Raw genomic sequence first — 17,090 nt, forward strand, 5'->3', positions numbered from 1 at the left:
ATAATATCTATTTTTTTATATAAATTCTTAAGGATGATAATTTTTGATAAAAATAAAATAAATACCTTAATACCATTATGGAATTATAAAATTAAAGAAAATTGTTATAATTATATAGAAAGAAAAATCATATTTCCTTCTTTTTCTCAAGTAAATTGAAAATATTAGCATAATTTGTAGCTAATTAAAGTATTATTATTTCTATTATATTACTTTAACTAATTTTATTGAACTATTATTATAACATTATTATTATTATTATTATCTCACATTCCTTATTATAATTTATTCAATAATTAGGCATGGAAATTCATGAATGAAATATCTGAGCATAATGAAAAGATAAATCATCATTGTAAATATATAAATGATTATAATAAAGTGAAAATAAAAATTTACACACACACATTAAAAGATATCACAGAGAAGGATATAAAATTGGCTAATATTATTGATGATACCCTGAAGAATTATGATCATGAAATAAAAAAAGAAAAAACTATTAACAAATAAGAACAAAAAATGTTTTAATTTAATGAATTCATTTAAGGATTTAATTAAAATAACTAATTCTGTTTTTGAGTGAATTTTTATTGAACATTAAGAAAACATTTTTTATTTTTTCAAAAGAAGAAAATTCCTATTTTAATTTTAATGAAGATATATATATAATAAGGAAACATATTAGGGCGAGTTAAAGTTAATTTTTATATTTAATATATGTACTATTAACCTATTTTCACAAAAATAATATGAAATACACTACTTTACATAAAAATACATACAAAATAAAAATTAAATTAAAAATTTTTTCTTATTATCTTCATATATTTTCCATACTTAAGAAAATAATTTAATTTTCAAAAATTAAATCATAATATATAACAAAATAAAAAAAACTTCTAAAATAACATAAATATATAATTTTTTTCTTTTTTCTTTTTTCTTTTTTTTTTTTATTTGTATACAAATTAAAAGTTTCTCTTAATTTTAATTAAAATAAATATATGAAGTTATATTAAAAGGATTATGTATAAAAATTAATTATATTGTAAATCAAATAAACATCTTTTATTCTAATCTGTTATTAAAAAAAATAAAGCACTTCTTCTTGTTAATAATAATAATAATTTTATTTTAATATAGTTTTATGTTGTATATCTGATTTATCTTTTCTCTTAAAATTAGTTTTATTTAAAAGTATATTATAAGAATTAAACTTTTTTATTTAATTATGAAATATTGATATAATTTTTAAGTGCATTTACATATTATTTTATATACATTAATATATAAAATAAAAATAAATAGGATATTCATTATTTTTAATAATATATTAAAATACTTATTTATATCCTTAAGGATTTTATTTTATAATTTATGAATAGGAGTAAATCATAATATTAGTAGGAAAAAAATAAAAGAAACAAAAGAGGAAAAGAGGAAATAATAATAAAATAAAATAATTAATATATTAAAATTATTTTCTACATAGGAGTATTCTGCATCATTTTCAATGTTCATAAATATACATATCCTTAAAAAAAAAGAAGGAATATATTATATAAAATAATACTTTTTTAATATAATGTAAAATAAATGGTGTATATGAATTAAAAAAAATTTTACTCTATATGAATTAGGTGTTCAAATCTTGTTTTACAATTATTTTATATTAAAAATTAAAATATTTTTTTTTACTTTTTATATTTTAATAATTTATATGATTAAAATATATAAATATTTTAACATAATTAAAAAAATGGCATGATTATAATTATATTTATTCTCAAGTATGCAGTAATAAAAAAAAATTATTTATGTCATATATATATATATGCATATGTTATTTGATTTTTTTTTTTTTTTTTTAATAAATATATTTTTCAATATATTTATTAATAAAATATTACATATTTAATATTTTTTATAAAAAATAAAATTTTTATTAGTTCTCATACTTTATTAACTCATACTTATAAAAGTTTTTGAGTTCTTTATATCTATGAATTCTTTGAAAAAACAAAAAAAAAATAAAGGAAAAAAAGGTCAAGATATTTATTTTATATCAAATATATATATTTATATATATATGTAAATACCAAAAATAAAAGAAACTATAAGTAATGTTAAGAATAAATATATAAAATTAAGTAACAAAAAAATAAAATATAAAAAAATTTGAAGATAAAAAATTAAATTAAAAAACACGGAAAAGTACAAAATTGATCTTAGTTCAAATAGAATACATAGTTGAAAAATTTTAATAAAATTCAATAAAATTTAAGGATATATATAAACATAAAACATAATAAAAATTCATATAAAAAAATTGAATAAATTTAAGTATATATGTGATATGGATAAATAATAACAATAATTTTATTTAATTTTATTGTTATTTTATTGAAAAAAAAAAAAAAAATATATATATATATATATATATATATATATATATATATATATATATATCATTGTATTTCTTATACCTTTAATAATTTACAAACATTTTTACTAAAATTATAAAGTAAATAATGTCAGTGAGTTCAATAAACAAAAGAATATATATACCAAAATTCTATGCTGATGTCAACATTCATAAGCCAAAAGAATATTATGATTATGATAATTTAGAGTTACAATGGAATAAACCAAACAGATATGAAATAATGAAAAAAATAGGAAGAGGAAAATACAGTGAAGTGTTTAATGGATACGATACTGAATATAATAGACCATGTGCAATAAAAGTTTTGAAGCCTGTTAAAAAAAAAAAGATAAAAAGAGAAATTAAAATTTTACAAAATTTACATGGAGGACCTAATATTATAAAGCTATTAGATATAGTGAAAGACCCTGTAACAAAAACGCCATCATTAATATTTGAATATATAAATAATATTGATTTCAAAACATTATATCCAAAGTTTACTGATAAAGATATACGCTATTATATTTATCAAATTTTAAAAGCTCTTGATTACTGTCATAGTCAAGGTATTATGCACAGAGATGTAAAACCACATAACATCATGATTGATCATGAAAATAAACAAATAAGATTAATTGATTGGGGATTAGCTGAATTTTATCACCCTGGTCAGGAATATAATGTTCGTGTGGCTAGTAGATATTATAAAGGACCTGAATTGCTAATAGATTTGCAGTTATATGATTATTCTTTAGATATATGGAGTCTTGGTTGTATGTTAGCTGGAATGATTTTTAAAAAGGAGCCTTTTTTTTGTGGTCATGATAATTATGATCAATTAGTTAAAATTGCAAAAGTTTTGGGAACAGATGATTTACATGCTTATTTAAAAAAATATAATATAAAACTAAAGCCACATTATCTTAATATATTAGGTGAATATGAAAGAAAACCATGGTCTCACTTTTTAACTCAATCAAATATTGATATTGCAAAAGATGAAGTTATTGATTTAATTGATAAGATGCTTGTTTATGATCATGCGAAAAGAATAGCCCCTAAAGAGGCTATGGAGCACCCATACTTTAAGGAGGTGCGAGAAGAATTATAATTTTTTAATTTTCCTTTTTTTAACTAAATTATATACTTATATATATTTTTTCCTATTTAAATTCTATTTTTGTTCATAAATTTTTTATATGAAATATATATTTATAGAATCAAAATTTTTTATACCTATTTATTATTTTTGCATATAATTATATTGCTACATTTTTTTTTTTCTTTTATATCAATTATTTAATTCAACCTTATATATATTTATATTTCTCTTTTATAATCAGTAATTATTATTTTATTTTATTCAACTTTTTTTAAATTATTAAGATATATTTTTTAAAATTGTCACAAACTTCATAAAAAGAAATGTGCATATTATTGGATATTCTAAGATTATGCTTATTTGTCCATATTTTCTAAAATAATAAAACATCATATTTCTTTAATATAATTATATATACATTTATTAAAAAAATAAAAAAATTATTATAAAACTGTGAATTTTTTTGTTAAGTGAAGTATACATTAGTATAATACTATTTATACTTATATTTTAAAACTTTTAATTTTGTGTTCTTTTTTTCATAATTTTATCTAAATGTGTACATATTATTATTTTTAATCAGTAACAAAACCTTTACACTTTTTATAGCATTATTGTTAGATTTATTTTTTAATTATATTTACATATGTTAGCTATATACTACACAAAAATATAAGAAAAACCTAAATTTTTTAATAAGTTTCTAAATATAGACCTAATAACGCAGTTTCATTTAAAATGTATTATCACTGCATTGTTTTTTTTTTAAATAGTAATGAAATAGATTTATTTATCATATATATTTGGAATACTAAAATTATTTTGCCGCAAATAATTATAATAAAAAAGTTTATACAAGGATTAATTAAAAAAAATTATATAACATAAAGTTATATTACTTTTTATATTATAATTTTATTTTATTATAAAGAATAAATTTCCATATATTTTATAATATACATAATAACACAAATCAAATATATTAATATTTTTTAATTGGCGAATAAAGTCTACTTATGCTATAAACAAAAAAAAAAAAAGGAAAAATAAATATGATAAACAAAACGTATTCATTTTTATCTAGTTAAAATTTTTTTTTTATTAATTATATTATTTTTATATTTACAATTTTTTTTTTTTTTTTATTTTATTTTAGATATATGAAAAGAAGAAAATTTAAAATAAAATAAACCTTCAAATTAACAATAATATTTTATGATATACAACTTAAAACGAAAATAAATTTTAAAAAAGTTAAGAACAATTTATGTAAGTAATTAATAATTCCTTTCCCTTTATGTATAAAGTGAATAAACATGTCATTTTCTGTTAATTTAAAGTTAATGAAATATTCTAATATGAAAAAATTTTATGCTTCCTTAAAGGTATAAAATATATATATAAATATTAATTAAAAAGAAATTAAACATTTTAGAAAAAATCCGTTCATATATTTTAAAAAAAATAATAATAAAAAAGAAAAAAAAAAAGAATAAACTATAAATACATTTTTAGATATATATATATGATGTTAATATATGTTTTGATTTATTTTTATATATATGTATTTATATTAATTTAAAAATATACTTTATTAAAAAATTAATTGTTAGGGAAGAAAATTTTCAGCAACAAGCAAGGTATTTATTGACAAAAATACAACAGTAATATGCCAAGGAATTACAGGAAAACAAGTATTTTTTTTTTTTCTCTATTTTTATTAGTTCTTCATAATTAATTTTAATTTATTATTATTTATTTTGTTTCATTAAGCTTTAATTTTTTATTATTCTTAATGATAATAATATTAATATATTACTTATATAGGGAAGTTTTCATACAACAGAGGCTTTAAAGTACGGAACAAAAATGGTAGGAGGTGTGAATCCAAGAAAGAAGGGAACCTTATGGAAAAGCAACGATAACAAATACACATTACCAGTGTTTGGTTCTATATTAGAAGCTAAAGAACAGACTAATTGTTATGCATCTGTTATATATGTTCCCCCAGAACATGCTAAAAATGCAATTATTGAATCTATTGAATCTGAAATTCCATTAATTGTGTGTATAACTGAAGGGATATGCCAACATGATATGATTGAAGTAAAAAATTGCCTTAACATGTCAAAAAAAAGTACTCTGATTGGTCCTAATTGTCCAGGCATTATAAAACCAGGGGAATGCAAAATTGGAATTATGCCTTCACATATTCATAAAAAAGGATGTGTTGGAATTGTAAGTAGAAGTGGAACATTAACATATGAAGGAGTGAATCAAACAACAAAAGTAGGATTAGGGCAATCTACATGTATAGGAATAGGGGGAGATCCATTTCATGGTACAAGTTTCATTGATTGTATTAAATTGTTTTTGGAAGATGACGAAACAAAATGTATTTTATTAATTGGGGAAATTGGTGGAAATGCAGAGGAACAAGTGGCTGAATGGCTAATACAAAATAATGTAGATGATGGGAAAAAAAAAAAAAAACCAGTTTTTGCATTTATAGCTGGAAAGTGTGCACCACCAGGAAAAAGAATGGGCCATGCAGGTGCATTAATTAGTGGAGGTAAAGGAACAGCAGATGAAAAAATTGAAGCTCTCAGAAGTGCAGGTGTTCATACTATTACGAATCCCACACAAATGGGGAATGCGATTTACTCTGTAATGAAAGATTTATAAGAATTGTTTGTTTACGATAAAATACATCTATGATTTTTAAGTATTCTTTACATTGAGTACTCATTTAAATACATTTATTTCAATAAATGAAAAATTAATTTTTACTTTAAAAATATATATATATATGTACATTTTAACTTATTATTATTTATAATTAATTATCATAAAAAAAATATAATTATTTTCACATATATATAAAATATTTACATCGTTTTTTAGGATTTTTTTTAAAAAATTAAAATGAATAATTACTACAAATTTTATGATTTTATATTTATTGTTTGTTTAGTCCATTTGAAAATATTTCTAATTGTACATATATTTTTATATGGAACATAAGTTATTACCTAGCTGAAAGTTTAATATAAAATTATATTTTTGATACATATTAAATATTAAAAATTTTGAATATTTTAAAAGAGCTTTATTTGGGATGAAATAATCGTAGGGAATTTTTTTATTATATATTTAAATAAGTGAAATGATTTTTTTTTATTTTAAATAATTTAGAATAAATTTCATAACAAAAGTAGATATTTTTTTTATCTATAATTTTTTCATTATATTTGTATATACATACATATATATAATTATTTTACTCTACAAAAATTTTCATTTATAATATATTATATATATAACATGCTTTTATTATGGATTAAATTTATTTTATATTTTTTAAGACAATTTGATGTGTTATTTATTTTTATTTTTTACTTGTTGAAAAAATATGAGAAATATGAAAGTTTAAAAAATTACTATTTAAACAATGAAAAGTGTTGTATTTTTTTTTTAAAATATCAAGTATATTTGAATATTAAATCTTTTTAAATAAGATATTCTAAGTATTCTCAAAAAAAAAAAAAAAAAAATAAAATGTATATAGGAATAACGTAACAACATGTAATATATTATTAAATAAAAACAACATTGTACTTGCTCATCTTTATTTAATTATAATCCACTTTTTTTATTTTATTTATTCATATTCTTTATAATATATTTTGCAATATGAAAAATTATATTATCTATAATTCGTCGGTAGTTTGCTGTTTTTCTTCTGTCTCATTTGCACTTTCTTCATCTTTATCATCTTCTCCTTCCGATTCATCTTGATCTAAATCTTCTTCTTCACTAGTATGATCTTTTGATGATGGTAAAACGACATTTTTTCCAATATCTAATTTAAAATCTTCTGGATATCTGACAATATCACCATAATCAGTTAAAGATGTTACAGCAATTTTTAAAGCCTTTTCATTCCATAAATCATAAGTGATTTCTTTACCTTCAAAAACTCCTTCTTTTATTTCATTTATATTAATTGAACCTGTTTCATGTGAAGGGTCAAAATAAACCTTGACAATTTCTTCTTTGTCTATAAACCCGTCTTTATTAGAGTCAAAGAAATTAAAATCTTCAAGTGCCATATCATCATCTTTTTTAGAGTTTGGATCATCTGTTCTTGTTTGTTTGAATTCTTCTAATGATATTCTTCCATCTTTATTTACATCATGATGTTCTAAAATTTCGGAGATTTCTAATTCTTTTAATTCTTCATCTCTTACTGGATCAACTAATAAACCAACTTCATTAATGTTTAATTTATTATCTTTATCCTTATCAACAATTTGGAATCTTTTTAATAATCCTTCAGAATGTTTTTCTACTTCTTTTTCATCTAAATTTTGAGAAAAAGCATCATTTAATTCAGTTAATGAAATATATCCATCCTTATCTGTATCAATTTGTTTCATTTCCACTTGTACTTGTTTTAGAAATACTTCATTCTTTACAAAATTTGACCATGTTTCTAATTCTTCAACACTTAATACTTTATCATTATTCTTGTCAATTATGTGAAATATTTTTTCTAATCTTTCTTTAGCACCTTGTATGTTTAATCCTAAAATTTCCATTACTTTGTCATCACTTAATTGAGACAAATCATCAAGTCCTTTCATATCAGAGTATTTCTCCTGATCTGCATTGGTATTTTGTTTTAAATAAGATACCAAAATTATTACTAAAAAACACATATATGTTCTCATCTTTATTTTATGTATATGGATATTTAATATGTGTGTTAATTTTCCAATATTATTATGTTTTATTTTATTTTTACTTAAAAAAAAAAAAAAATAGAATAAAGAAAAAACACTATGAAAAAATGCAATTGGAATATTTCATTAAAATGCTTATGAATTAACAATTATATAAAAATGAAATTGCTAAAAAAAAAAAAAGGAATGTTTTTAAAAAAAATTAAATTATTAATTACAATCGCATTTTTCTTTAATATATACTCATATTCTTGTAAGTATATATATATATTTAATAACTTGTGCATTAATTTTTTTTCTTTCGTGAAAAATATTTAAAAAGAATTAATTTTTTATAGTAATTTTAAAAAGATACAATGTTTACTTCTATTTATTATTAATATTATACTTTGATCTTCATTCCTTTATTATTTTTCACAATTTACTAGATTTATTTAATATCATAAAATTTTCAAAAATAATTATTCCAAAAAATATTTTTGAACAAAAAATTATAAAAAAAAATAAAATAAAAAGAAAGTAAAAAATATTGTGCCAGTATCTTCAATCTTAAATGTGTTATGATTTTTTTTTTTTTTTTTTTGATATATGCACGCTAAAAAATGTAATGATTTAGATAAAGAAATTACATATTGCATATGTATTGTTAACTTAAAAACATATGCTTATTCGTAAGTTTTACTTTAAATTTTTTAAAACAATAAGCAGTTTATAAATTTTAAAAAAATTTTAGTGACGATACAAAAAAATAACAAAAAGAAAAAACCTATTTCTTTCATTAAAAAAAAAAAAAAAAATAATTTTTTTTTTTTTTTTTTGTGTAGTTTTATGACTTATAAACTGGCTTTTATATTCTAATATTAAATATGAATTAACTAAAACGTATAGAATGATATAAAATTAATACAAAGTATATCTTTATAATTTAAAAAAAAAAAAGATACCGATTATTTTTGTGTATATAATATAACAAAAAAGTAATTACAAAAAATAATAAATTCTTCTATTTTTTAATATATGTTTATAAAATTCAATCATAAGCTATTTTTTAAATAAGATAATATTAGAAAAATTAATTTTACTTAAGTTTAATAGAAATACTATATGCTTAATGATTAACATATAAACAAAAAAAATAAATAAAATAAAATAACTTTCTTATGATTAAACTTCCCTATATGCATTTTTTTTTTATTCATTAAAATTAGAAAAAAAATATATTCATAATAAAAAAAAAGGAATACTGAAAATGTAACAAGATTTCTACATTATTATATATAATTTTAGGTATGAATTGGCGTTTAATCTACTGTAAAAAAGACAGAATTATGCATATATATATATTATATTAAAAACATCCTATATTTATTTAAAAAAAAAAAAAGAATTGAAATTTATTCGTATTTCAATAAATGACAGAAAAAAAAACTGATATATTTTTAAAATAAAATTAATTCTAGTACATCTTTTAATAATAAATAAAAATAAAATGAAATAAAATAATAAAATTATAAAAATAAATGCATATAAAAAGGAATATATTAATGAAATAAAAAAAAACCTTTTGTAAATTTTAAGTATCTTACTTTTTTTTTTGCATTATATAAAAATACTGTTTTAAATGAATACGTTATCATAATAATATTTCCTTGGAATAAATAATATGACTTATTATCATATAAAAATATAAATATTGAATGCATAATATATTCATAGTTTTTTTCTTTATTTTAATATTGATAAATTATAAAAAAAAAAATTTAACAAATAAAAAGGAGTTATTTAAATTAACAAAGAAAAAAAAAAAAAAATAAGAGTATTAATGATATTAACTACACATAACTGTTAGAAACACTAAATTTCCATTATTATTTTATAACTAAATGCATATTAAAAATATTTAATACAATTATTGAAACAACTTATATACCATTATAGGTAAAATGTAAAAGATTGTCTTCGTTGTATTATATGAAATAATAATTGTTCTTCATATATACAAGCATATACTTTTATTAATACTTCTACTTAAAAAAAAAAAAATAATATTATAATTGTATATTCATTATACAAAAAGAGAAAGATCATATTAAAATATTTAAGGTCATATTTCATAATATGTCTAATTCATATAACAAAAACATACTCCCTTTATAGAAATTAAAATTTTTTTAGTATATGCTATTAATATATATAATTTTTTATTAAAAATTACATAAATATTTCTTTTTTTCTCTATTTTTTCCTATAATTCATCCTCATAATTTGCATTGTTTATAAATTTCAAACTTTTTATTAAATTTTGATTAATAGATATTCCCCCACTTACAACATTTTCAACAAAATTATGAACATTATTAGCATCTACTTCTCCATCATAGATGCGAAATTTTTGTCTTTTAGGTCTAAATGCTACTAGAATTAAGCAATTGGAATATGTGCATTTATTTTGCAATCCAAATGATTCTAATATATATGGATTATCATAAACATTTATATATAAAATTTTTAAGGGATCACTGGAAAATTTACTTGCTACTTTTTTTATATCATCATCGAATTTTTTATAATTTTTTTTTAAAAGTTTTAATACTAAAAAGCATATTTGGGAATCTTTTTCACGACATTGTCCTGCTTCATATTTTTTTTTTGTTAATTCTTGATAACTTGTAACATGTCCATATAAATTATTCTGTAGTCTATTTTGAGCAACGATGTGGCTTAATTTTAATGATAAAATGTTAAAATTAAAATTTTTTAATTGCGTCAAATCTCCTGATAAGTTATCTATATCTTCAACAACTAGAAGAGCAGGCGTTATAATATTTTTTTTAAAAAGTTTCATAATTTTATAATTAGTATTGTATATAACGGCCATATTAACTCTTTTTTCAAATTCTTTTGATAATGCTTTTAGCATTGCAACATTATTAGTATGAGATACAAAAAATATAACTTTTGGTTTATCAACATTTTGTGTAAGAAAATTATCTAGTTTTTTTTTGTTGGAAATTTCTATATATGAATAAGGTATATTATTATTTATGAATGATGTGATGCTTTCATCTGTTCTACTACCATGAAAAGTTTCATAAGTTTTATTTGATTTCATTAATATAAGATGAGGTAAAGATTTAACATGATATTTTCTGCATAAACCTTGTTCTTCTTGACAATTTACAACAGCAAAGGTGACAAAACCATCAAAATTTTTAGATAATTTTAAATATTTTTTTTTAAAAGATATGCAGTGAGAACATGAAGGAGAATAAAAATTAATAACTAACGAAAATGTTATATCGTTAAGAACTGATTCAAAATTTCTTGAATTTATTTTTAATACTTCGTTTTTATATATATCCTCATATTCTTGAAAGTTACTATAATTTGATCCTCCAGAAGTAAACTTAAAATGAAAATTGCCAGCGCGACCGCCACCACCTCCCCTACCTCCAGCAAACTGCCTAAAAATTTCATTCACAACATCTTCATCAAACTGAAAACCATGAGAATGCTCTCTACCTTGAGATTGTGCTGTTTGTGCATAATCTTTACCGTACATATCATATAATTTTCTTTTTTCCGGGTCAGATAATGTTTCATATGCATTAGCAATTTCAATAAAGTCTTTTTCTTTATCTGGAGCTACATCTGGGTGATATTCTTTGGCTAACTGTCGGTAAGCTTTTGAAATATCTTCTTTTGTTGCATTTCTTTTCACTCCCAATCTTTTGTAGTAATCCATTCCCTTACCAAAAGATAAAAAAAATGATAATATTAACAAAAGAATAGAATGAAAAGTTTTTAATTTCTTCCTTCTTTTTACATTTGTAACATTCATTATTCTGTTAGATATAGTTAAATATTCTCTTCTTTTTTTCATATATATAACTAATTATTTTTTATTATTTTTAAAAATTATTTGTAAAATATATATATATATATATATATACTTAATTTTATTTTTATTTTTTATTTTTACATTAGATTTAATCAATCATCTCTAAATTTAATTTTTTTATCTTATTATTTTAATATTTTTTTATATAATTTTTTTTTCTGTACGTAAATAGAATAAATTTTTTAAAATATCATTCATACCTGTTGCACACAATAAAAAAAAAATATTTAAAAAATAATAAATAAAAAACGTGATAAGATTCGGAAAAAAATACGTCTTTTTTTTTTTTTTTTTTTTTTTTTCTTCAAACATTTAAAAATATTTTATTATATATATGATTAATAATGAATTTTATAATCCTAAATACATTTTATTTTAATTATATATATATAATGCATTAATATGTATTGAATTATTCATTTTCTTTCGTTATACAATACCAATTTTAAAATAACAAAAAAAAAAAAAAAAGAATTATCTAATTTTAAGCTTTTCTATTTTCTTTCTTATCGCATATTTTTCTTAAGTATAATAAAATACTCTTTTTTATTTAATAATGAAATGTGCAAAGAAAAATTAATATATTTTTTATTATTTTTAATTTTTCTACATAAACTATTTTCTTGTAATAAAAAAAAAAATGTGAAATAAAATTAATAATTTCTTTTATTAGGTAATGTTTTTATTTAAATTATAAGGTATAATTTTTATTTACATAGTTAAGAATTTTAGAAAAAAAAAAATAAAAATATTTATTTCATGAATATTCAATAATTATGTATATCTTTTACTTGTAGTATTGAAGTATTATTATTTTATTTTGATGAAATTTTGATATTTCCTGAAAAAAAATTAAAAAAAAAGTTTATGCGCTACAGATAATATTTAAAAAAGCTTTTTATGCAAAAATAGAAGAAACACAAAATAATTATTACATAATTTTTAGGAATAAATAATAAAAAATAATTCATCTTTAATAGTTAACCAAAAAACAACATAAAGATATTTTGAAATAATGAAATTCTTAATTTTTTTTAAGCTTTACTAGCTTTATATATGCCTAGGAAAAAAATCATAAAACATATTTTAACAAATTTATCTTTTTTTTTTCATTAAAAAAAAAAAAAAGCATAAAGGTATTTTTTTTTTTCAATAGTATAATTCTTTTTAATATATATGAACTTTAGTGTTTATAAAATATTTTATTGAGTAATAAAAAAATTAAGAATTCTTTTTTTCTAATAAATTTACACATTATAAAAAAATATTTTTTTGTGAATTAAAGAAATTTTTAATAACGAGCTAACATTATATTTATATTATAATATGTAAATACTTGGAAACAATTTTTTTTATCTTTCTTAACCAATGCTCTTATATATATACATATATATGCATATATATAAACATATATGTGTATAAATAGATATATTTTTTTTTAAAATAAAAGGAGGCTATATTGAAAAAAAAATAAAAATGGGAAATGTAACATCAAAAGATGAAGAAAATGAGAAAAGAAGTTTAATTTTATTAGATGATAACTTTTTGCATAACTTTCAGAAAAGGGATAACACTGTCTTTGAAAAAAAATTAAAAAGTTTAGAAAAAGATGATAATCTATATAAAAATAATGAACTAACAGAAATAGATGAAAGTGTAAAATCAAATAAATCAGAAGACTCATTAAAATATAATGGTATATAAACTAAAATTTTAAGGATAAATAATTTATAATTATTAATATATAATAATATTAAATGTAAAATTACTATGAATAAAAATAAATGAAAATTGCTCTCTCTCTCTATATATATATATATTTATATATTCAGGGAAATACATTTAACTGTTTATAAATACTTTAATATATATCTTTATGTATTATTTATGAAAAAATACAAAATATTTTTGTATTATTTTATTTATAAATAAAAAAATTATTGTTTAATCTTTTTTTTTATTTTCTTTATTCTATAGGTAAAGAATATGATAAACTAAAAAAAATGATAATAGATGATTTAATTTTGGAAAGTGAAAAATATATTAATACTCATAAAGATAAATTAAATATTGTAAACAAAAATAATATAAGAATTCCTCAAACAAGCAGTGAATGCTTGTATAATGAAAATAAAATATATAATTGTCTTAAAAATATGACTGAATCCACCTCTAATTTTATTAACTCTTATACTAGATGCTATAGGCATTTGAGGAAATATGAAAGCTGTGTTCAAAAAATAAAGATTTAATTTCATTAAACAACCTTTTTTCATAATTGAAAACTTATTGTATTAGTATTTTAATATTTTAATTTTCATCTCATTTATATATTTTTTTTGTACTTCAGTAATTTTCTATTATTTTTTAATTAATATATATTTACTAAATGATTTTATTTTTTTTTTATTAGAATTAAGTTAATTATTTTAGTAAATTATTATGACCAATATATAATAATGTATAGTGTATATTTTTAAATATTTTGGTCTTTTATATAACATATTTTAAATTATATATTTTTATATATATGTATATTAGCAAAAAATAACCAATGGAATTGTTAAAATTAAAGAAAAGTTCTATATATATTTTTTTTTACCTTTTTTTTTTCTTTTTCTTTTTTTTTTTTTTTGCTTTAATATATGTAAAAATAAAAAAAAATAAAAATGAAATAAAATGAATATATTATTGTAATTAAAATAATATTCCTTTAAAAAAAAAAAAAAATAACTTACGAATTTTTTTAATTTTGAATTTATTTATAAATATAAAAAAATCCAAAGATATATTTTTTTTTTTTTTATCTTTAATTGTAATTATTTCTTTGAATAGAAAAATGAAATAAATATTTATAAAAATAAAAAGAGATTATAAAAAGAGGGTAAGAGAGAATTAAAATGGATGATGATTTTAATATTGATGAAGATTATATAAAAAAATTATCTGAAAAATATAAAGATGTTGATCATCCATTATTTATGAGCGAACTTCCTAAAAATATTGAAGAGAATGAAGATTTAGAGGCATTATATAATTTGATGATTAGTGATGAAAATCCTTTGAGTTTAGCTAAAAATTATAAAGAAGTAGGAAATGATTATTTTAGAGATGGTGTGAAATATTATGAAGATGCTATTATTAGTTATAATAAAGGTATAGGTATTTTACATAATTATATTAATTCAATTAATAGTAATAACTTAAAAAAAAATAATCATAATCATATAATTAATAGAAATTATAAAAACCATGACCAAATAAAATTAATAGAAAAAAGCAACTCCGGCATCTACAGCACCTTAAATAAAGACAATAACCCCTTAAATGAATATGATTTAAAAGAAAAGGATTGCAAAAGTAATTTTATCATGGGTAACACAGAAAATAATACAAATAAAAATGAAGCTATAAATTTATTATCAGATATGTATTGCAATAAATCAGTAATTCATTATAAAAAAAAAAGGTATGTAAAATGTTTAGACGATTGTAAAAAGGCTCTCTCACTTAATAATAAAAAATATAAATGCTTATATTTTTGCATTTTATGTTCATACCATTTGGAATTGTATGCTGATGCAAGTAATTACATTAAAATGTTTGACGATTTAATAAAAGATGAAGAAATAAGAAGATTAATAAATATAAATGATTATGAAAAATTGAAAAAAGAAATATTAGCAAAATATGAGAAATTTTTAAATAGAAAGAAAATAAAAGATGAAGAAAGAAAAATTATTATAGAGAAAGAAAAAAATATAATGAATGACATTAATAATATATTACGAAAAAGGCATGTTACCATATTAGAAAACATTTATAATAATAATAATATTACACCTGTTTTATATTTAGACAAAAATATGTATATACATTTTACAGTATTTTTAATTTATTTTGAAACCAACTTTATTGACACTATTCTAGATTTCGCTGAAAATACATGTATAATAGATTATTCCGATATTATAAAAAAAAATAAGAAAAATGAACTTCTTTTTTGTTATATAGAATTTCCTGATGATAAATTTTACTTTATTAATAACTCTTCCTACATGTGTGATATAATAAATAAAATAAAATTATTTACACCTATTATCTCTATACATATTATTGAAAATTATGATGCCAATAAAAATTTCCAATGTAATAAAAATATTTTCTTTATTGACTCATAAATAAAACTATAATAAAAGGAATAATATATGAACAAAGAAAATTATATGTTAGCATTTCAAATGTTTTACTATCCATTTATCAATATATTTCAAATAATATAATTAATATATATATAATTTCTTATTTTTAATTAATTTGAGCATTATGTTTATTTATTTGAGATGAAAAGATATACATATTATTTTATTTTACTTTTTTATTTTTTTTCCTTCCCAATTTAATTTTTTTTCTTTAATAATTAAAAATATTTTTAAAAATTTTTTTTTTCTTATTCTTTAATAAATAACATGAATAAAATTTATTTATAAAAATTAGCATATAATTTGTTTTATTTTATTTATTTATTTTTTTTTTTTTTTTGTTTTGCTAACACACTATTTAAAAAAAAAATTAATTCTTATCAGTTTGTGCGATTTTCTACAAACAAAAGCTTTGACTTTTTTCAGTCCGCCCATCGCTAAAAGTTATTCATCATTTTAAGAATTATTTAATTTTAAAAGATATTTAATTCTCTAAAAATTTACATATATTTTTATATATATTAATGAAATTCTATAAATAAGCATCTTTAAAACCTTTAAGAACATTCATAAAAATAATTCATTAAACTTTTTAAAAAAATTTAAAATAATTAAAAAAAAAAAAATTATTTATTTAATTTTATTTTAAATAATTCTTTTAAAATTTATAAAAAATATATAAAAAAAAATCTTTAAAACAAGAAAAAAA

General features: G+C 18.3%; 7 protein-coding genes and 1 non-coding gene across 8 annotated transcripts; 5 read left to right on the plus strand and 3 right to left on the minus strand.

Moving 5' to 3' along the window:
• Positions 1 to 33: 33 nt before the first annotated feature.
• On the plus strand, positions 34 to 513 carry PCD (pterin-4a-carbinolamine dehydratase, putative; the record flags this gene model as incomplete). The annotated part of the gene is made up of 2 exons (XM_028676480.1): positions 34 to 150; positions 301 to 513. The coding sequence occupies 2 exons, from the start codon at positions 34 to 36 to the stop codon at positions 511 to 513; spliced, it is 330 nt and encodes a 109-aa protein (XP_028532964.1).
• Positions 514 to 2,534: 2,021 nt separating this feature from the next.
• Positions 2,535 to 3,542, plus strand: CK2alpha (casein kinase 2, alpha subunit, putative; the record flags this gene model as incomplete). The annotated part of the gene is made up of 1 exon (XM_028676481.1): positions 2,535 to 3,542. One exon carries the CDS (start codon positions 2,535 to 2,537, stop codon positions 3,540 to 3,542), a length of 1,008 nt encoding a protein of 335 aa, XP_028532965.1.
• Positions 3,543 to 4,876: 1,334 nt separating this feature from the next.
• PRELSG_0905700 (succinyl-CoA synthetase alpha subunit, putative) lies at positions 4,877 to 6,218 on the plus strand (the record flags this gene model as incomplete). Its single annotated transcript, XM_028676482.1, has 3 exons — positions 4,877 to 4,918; positions 5,147 to 5,227; positions 5,361 to 6,218. 3 exons carry the CDS (start codon positions 4,877 to 4,879, stop codon positions 6,216 to 6,218), a joined length of 981 nt encoding a protein of 326 aa, XP_028532966.1.
• A 1,025-nt stretch (positions 6,219 to 7,243) lies between these two features.
• ERC (endoplasmic reticulum-resident calcium binding, putative) lies at positions 7,244 to 8,266 on the minus strand (the record flags this gene model as incomplete). The annotated part of the gene is made up of 1 exon (XM_028676483.1): positions 7,244 to 8,266. One exon carries the CDS (start codon positions 8,264 to 8,266, stop codon positions 7,244 to 7,246), a length of 1,023 nt encoding a protein of 340 aa, XP_028532967.1.
• Positions 8,267 to 10,523: 2,257 nt separating this feature from the next.
• Positions 10,524 to 12,161, minus strand: PRELSG_0905900 (heat shock protein DnaJ homologue Pfj2, putative; the record flags this gene model as incomplete). Its single annotated transcript, XM_028676484.1, has 1 exon — positions 10,524 to 12,161. The coding sequence occupies one exon, from the start codon at positions 12,159 to 12,161 to the stop codon at positions 10,524 to 10,526; it is 1,638 nt and encodes a 545-aa protein (XP_028532968.1).
• Positions 12,162 to 13,655: 1,494 nt separating this feature from the next.
• Positions 13,656 to 14,431, plus strand: PRELSG_0906000 (conserved Plasmodium protein, unknown function; the record flags this gene model as incomplete). The annotated part of the gene is made up of 2 exons (XM_028676485.1): positions 13,656 to 13,875; positions 14,157 to 14,431. 2 exons carry the CDS (start codon positions 13,656 to 13,658, stop codon positions 14,429 to 14,431), a joined length of 495 nt encoding a protein of 164 aa, XP_028532969.1.
• A 648-nt stretch (positions 14,432 to 15,079) lies between these two features.
• PRELSG_0906100 (conserved Plasmodium protein, unknown function) lies at positions 15,080 to 16,360 on the plus strand (the record flags this gene model as incomplete). The annotated part of the gene is made up of 1 exon (XM_028676486.1): positions 15,080 to 16,360. The coding sequence occupies one exon, from the start codon at positions 15,080 to 15,082 to the stop codon at positions 16,358 to 16,360; it is 1,281 nt and encodes a 426-aa protein (XP_028532970.1).
• Positions 16,361 to 16,738: 378 nt separating this feature from the next.
• Positions 16,739 to 16,847, minus strand: PRELSG_0906200. Its single transcript, XR_003699263.1, has one exon. It is a non-coding gene; the product is annotated as a small nucleolar RNA snoR07 (small nucleolar RNA).
• Positions 16,848 to 17,090: the final 243 nt, after the last annotated feature.

Source organism: Plasmodium relictum (assembly GCF_900005765.1).
Source record: "Plasmodium relictum strain SGS1 genome assembly, chromosome: 9".
NCBI lineage: Eukaryota > Apicomplexa > Aconoidasida > Haemosporida > Plasmodiidae > Plasmodium > Plasmodium relictum.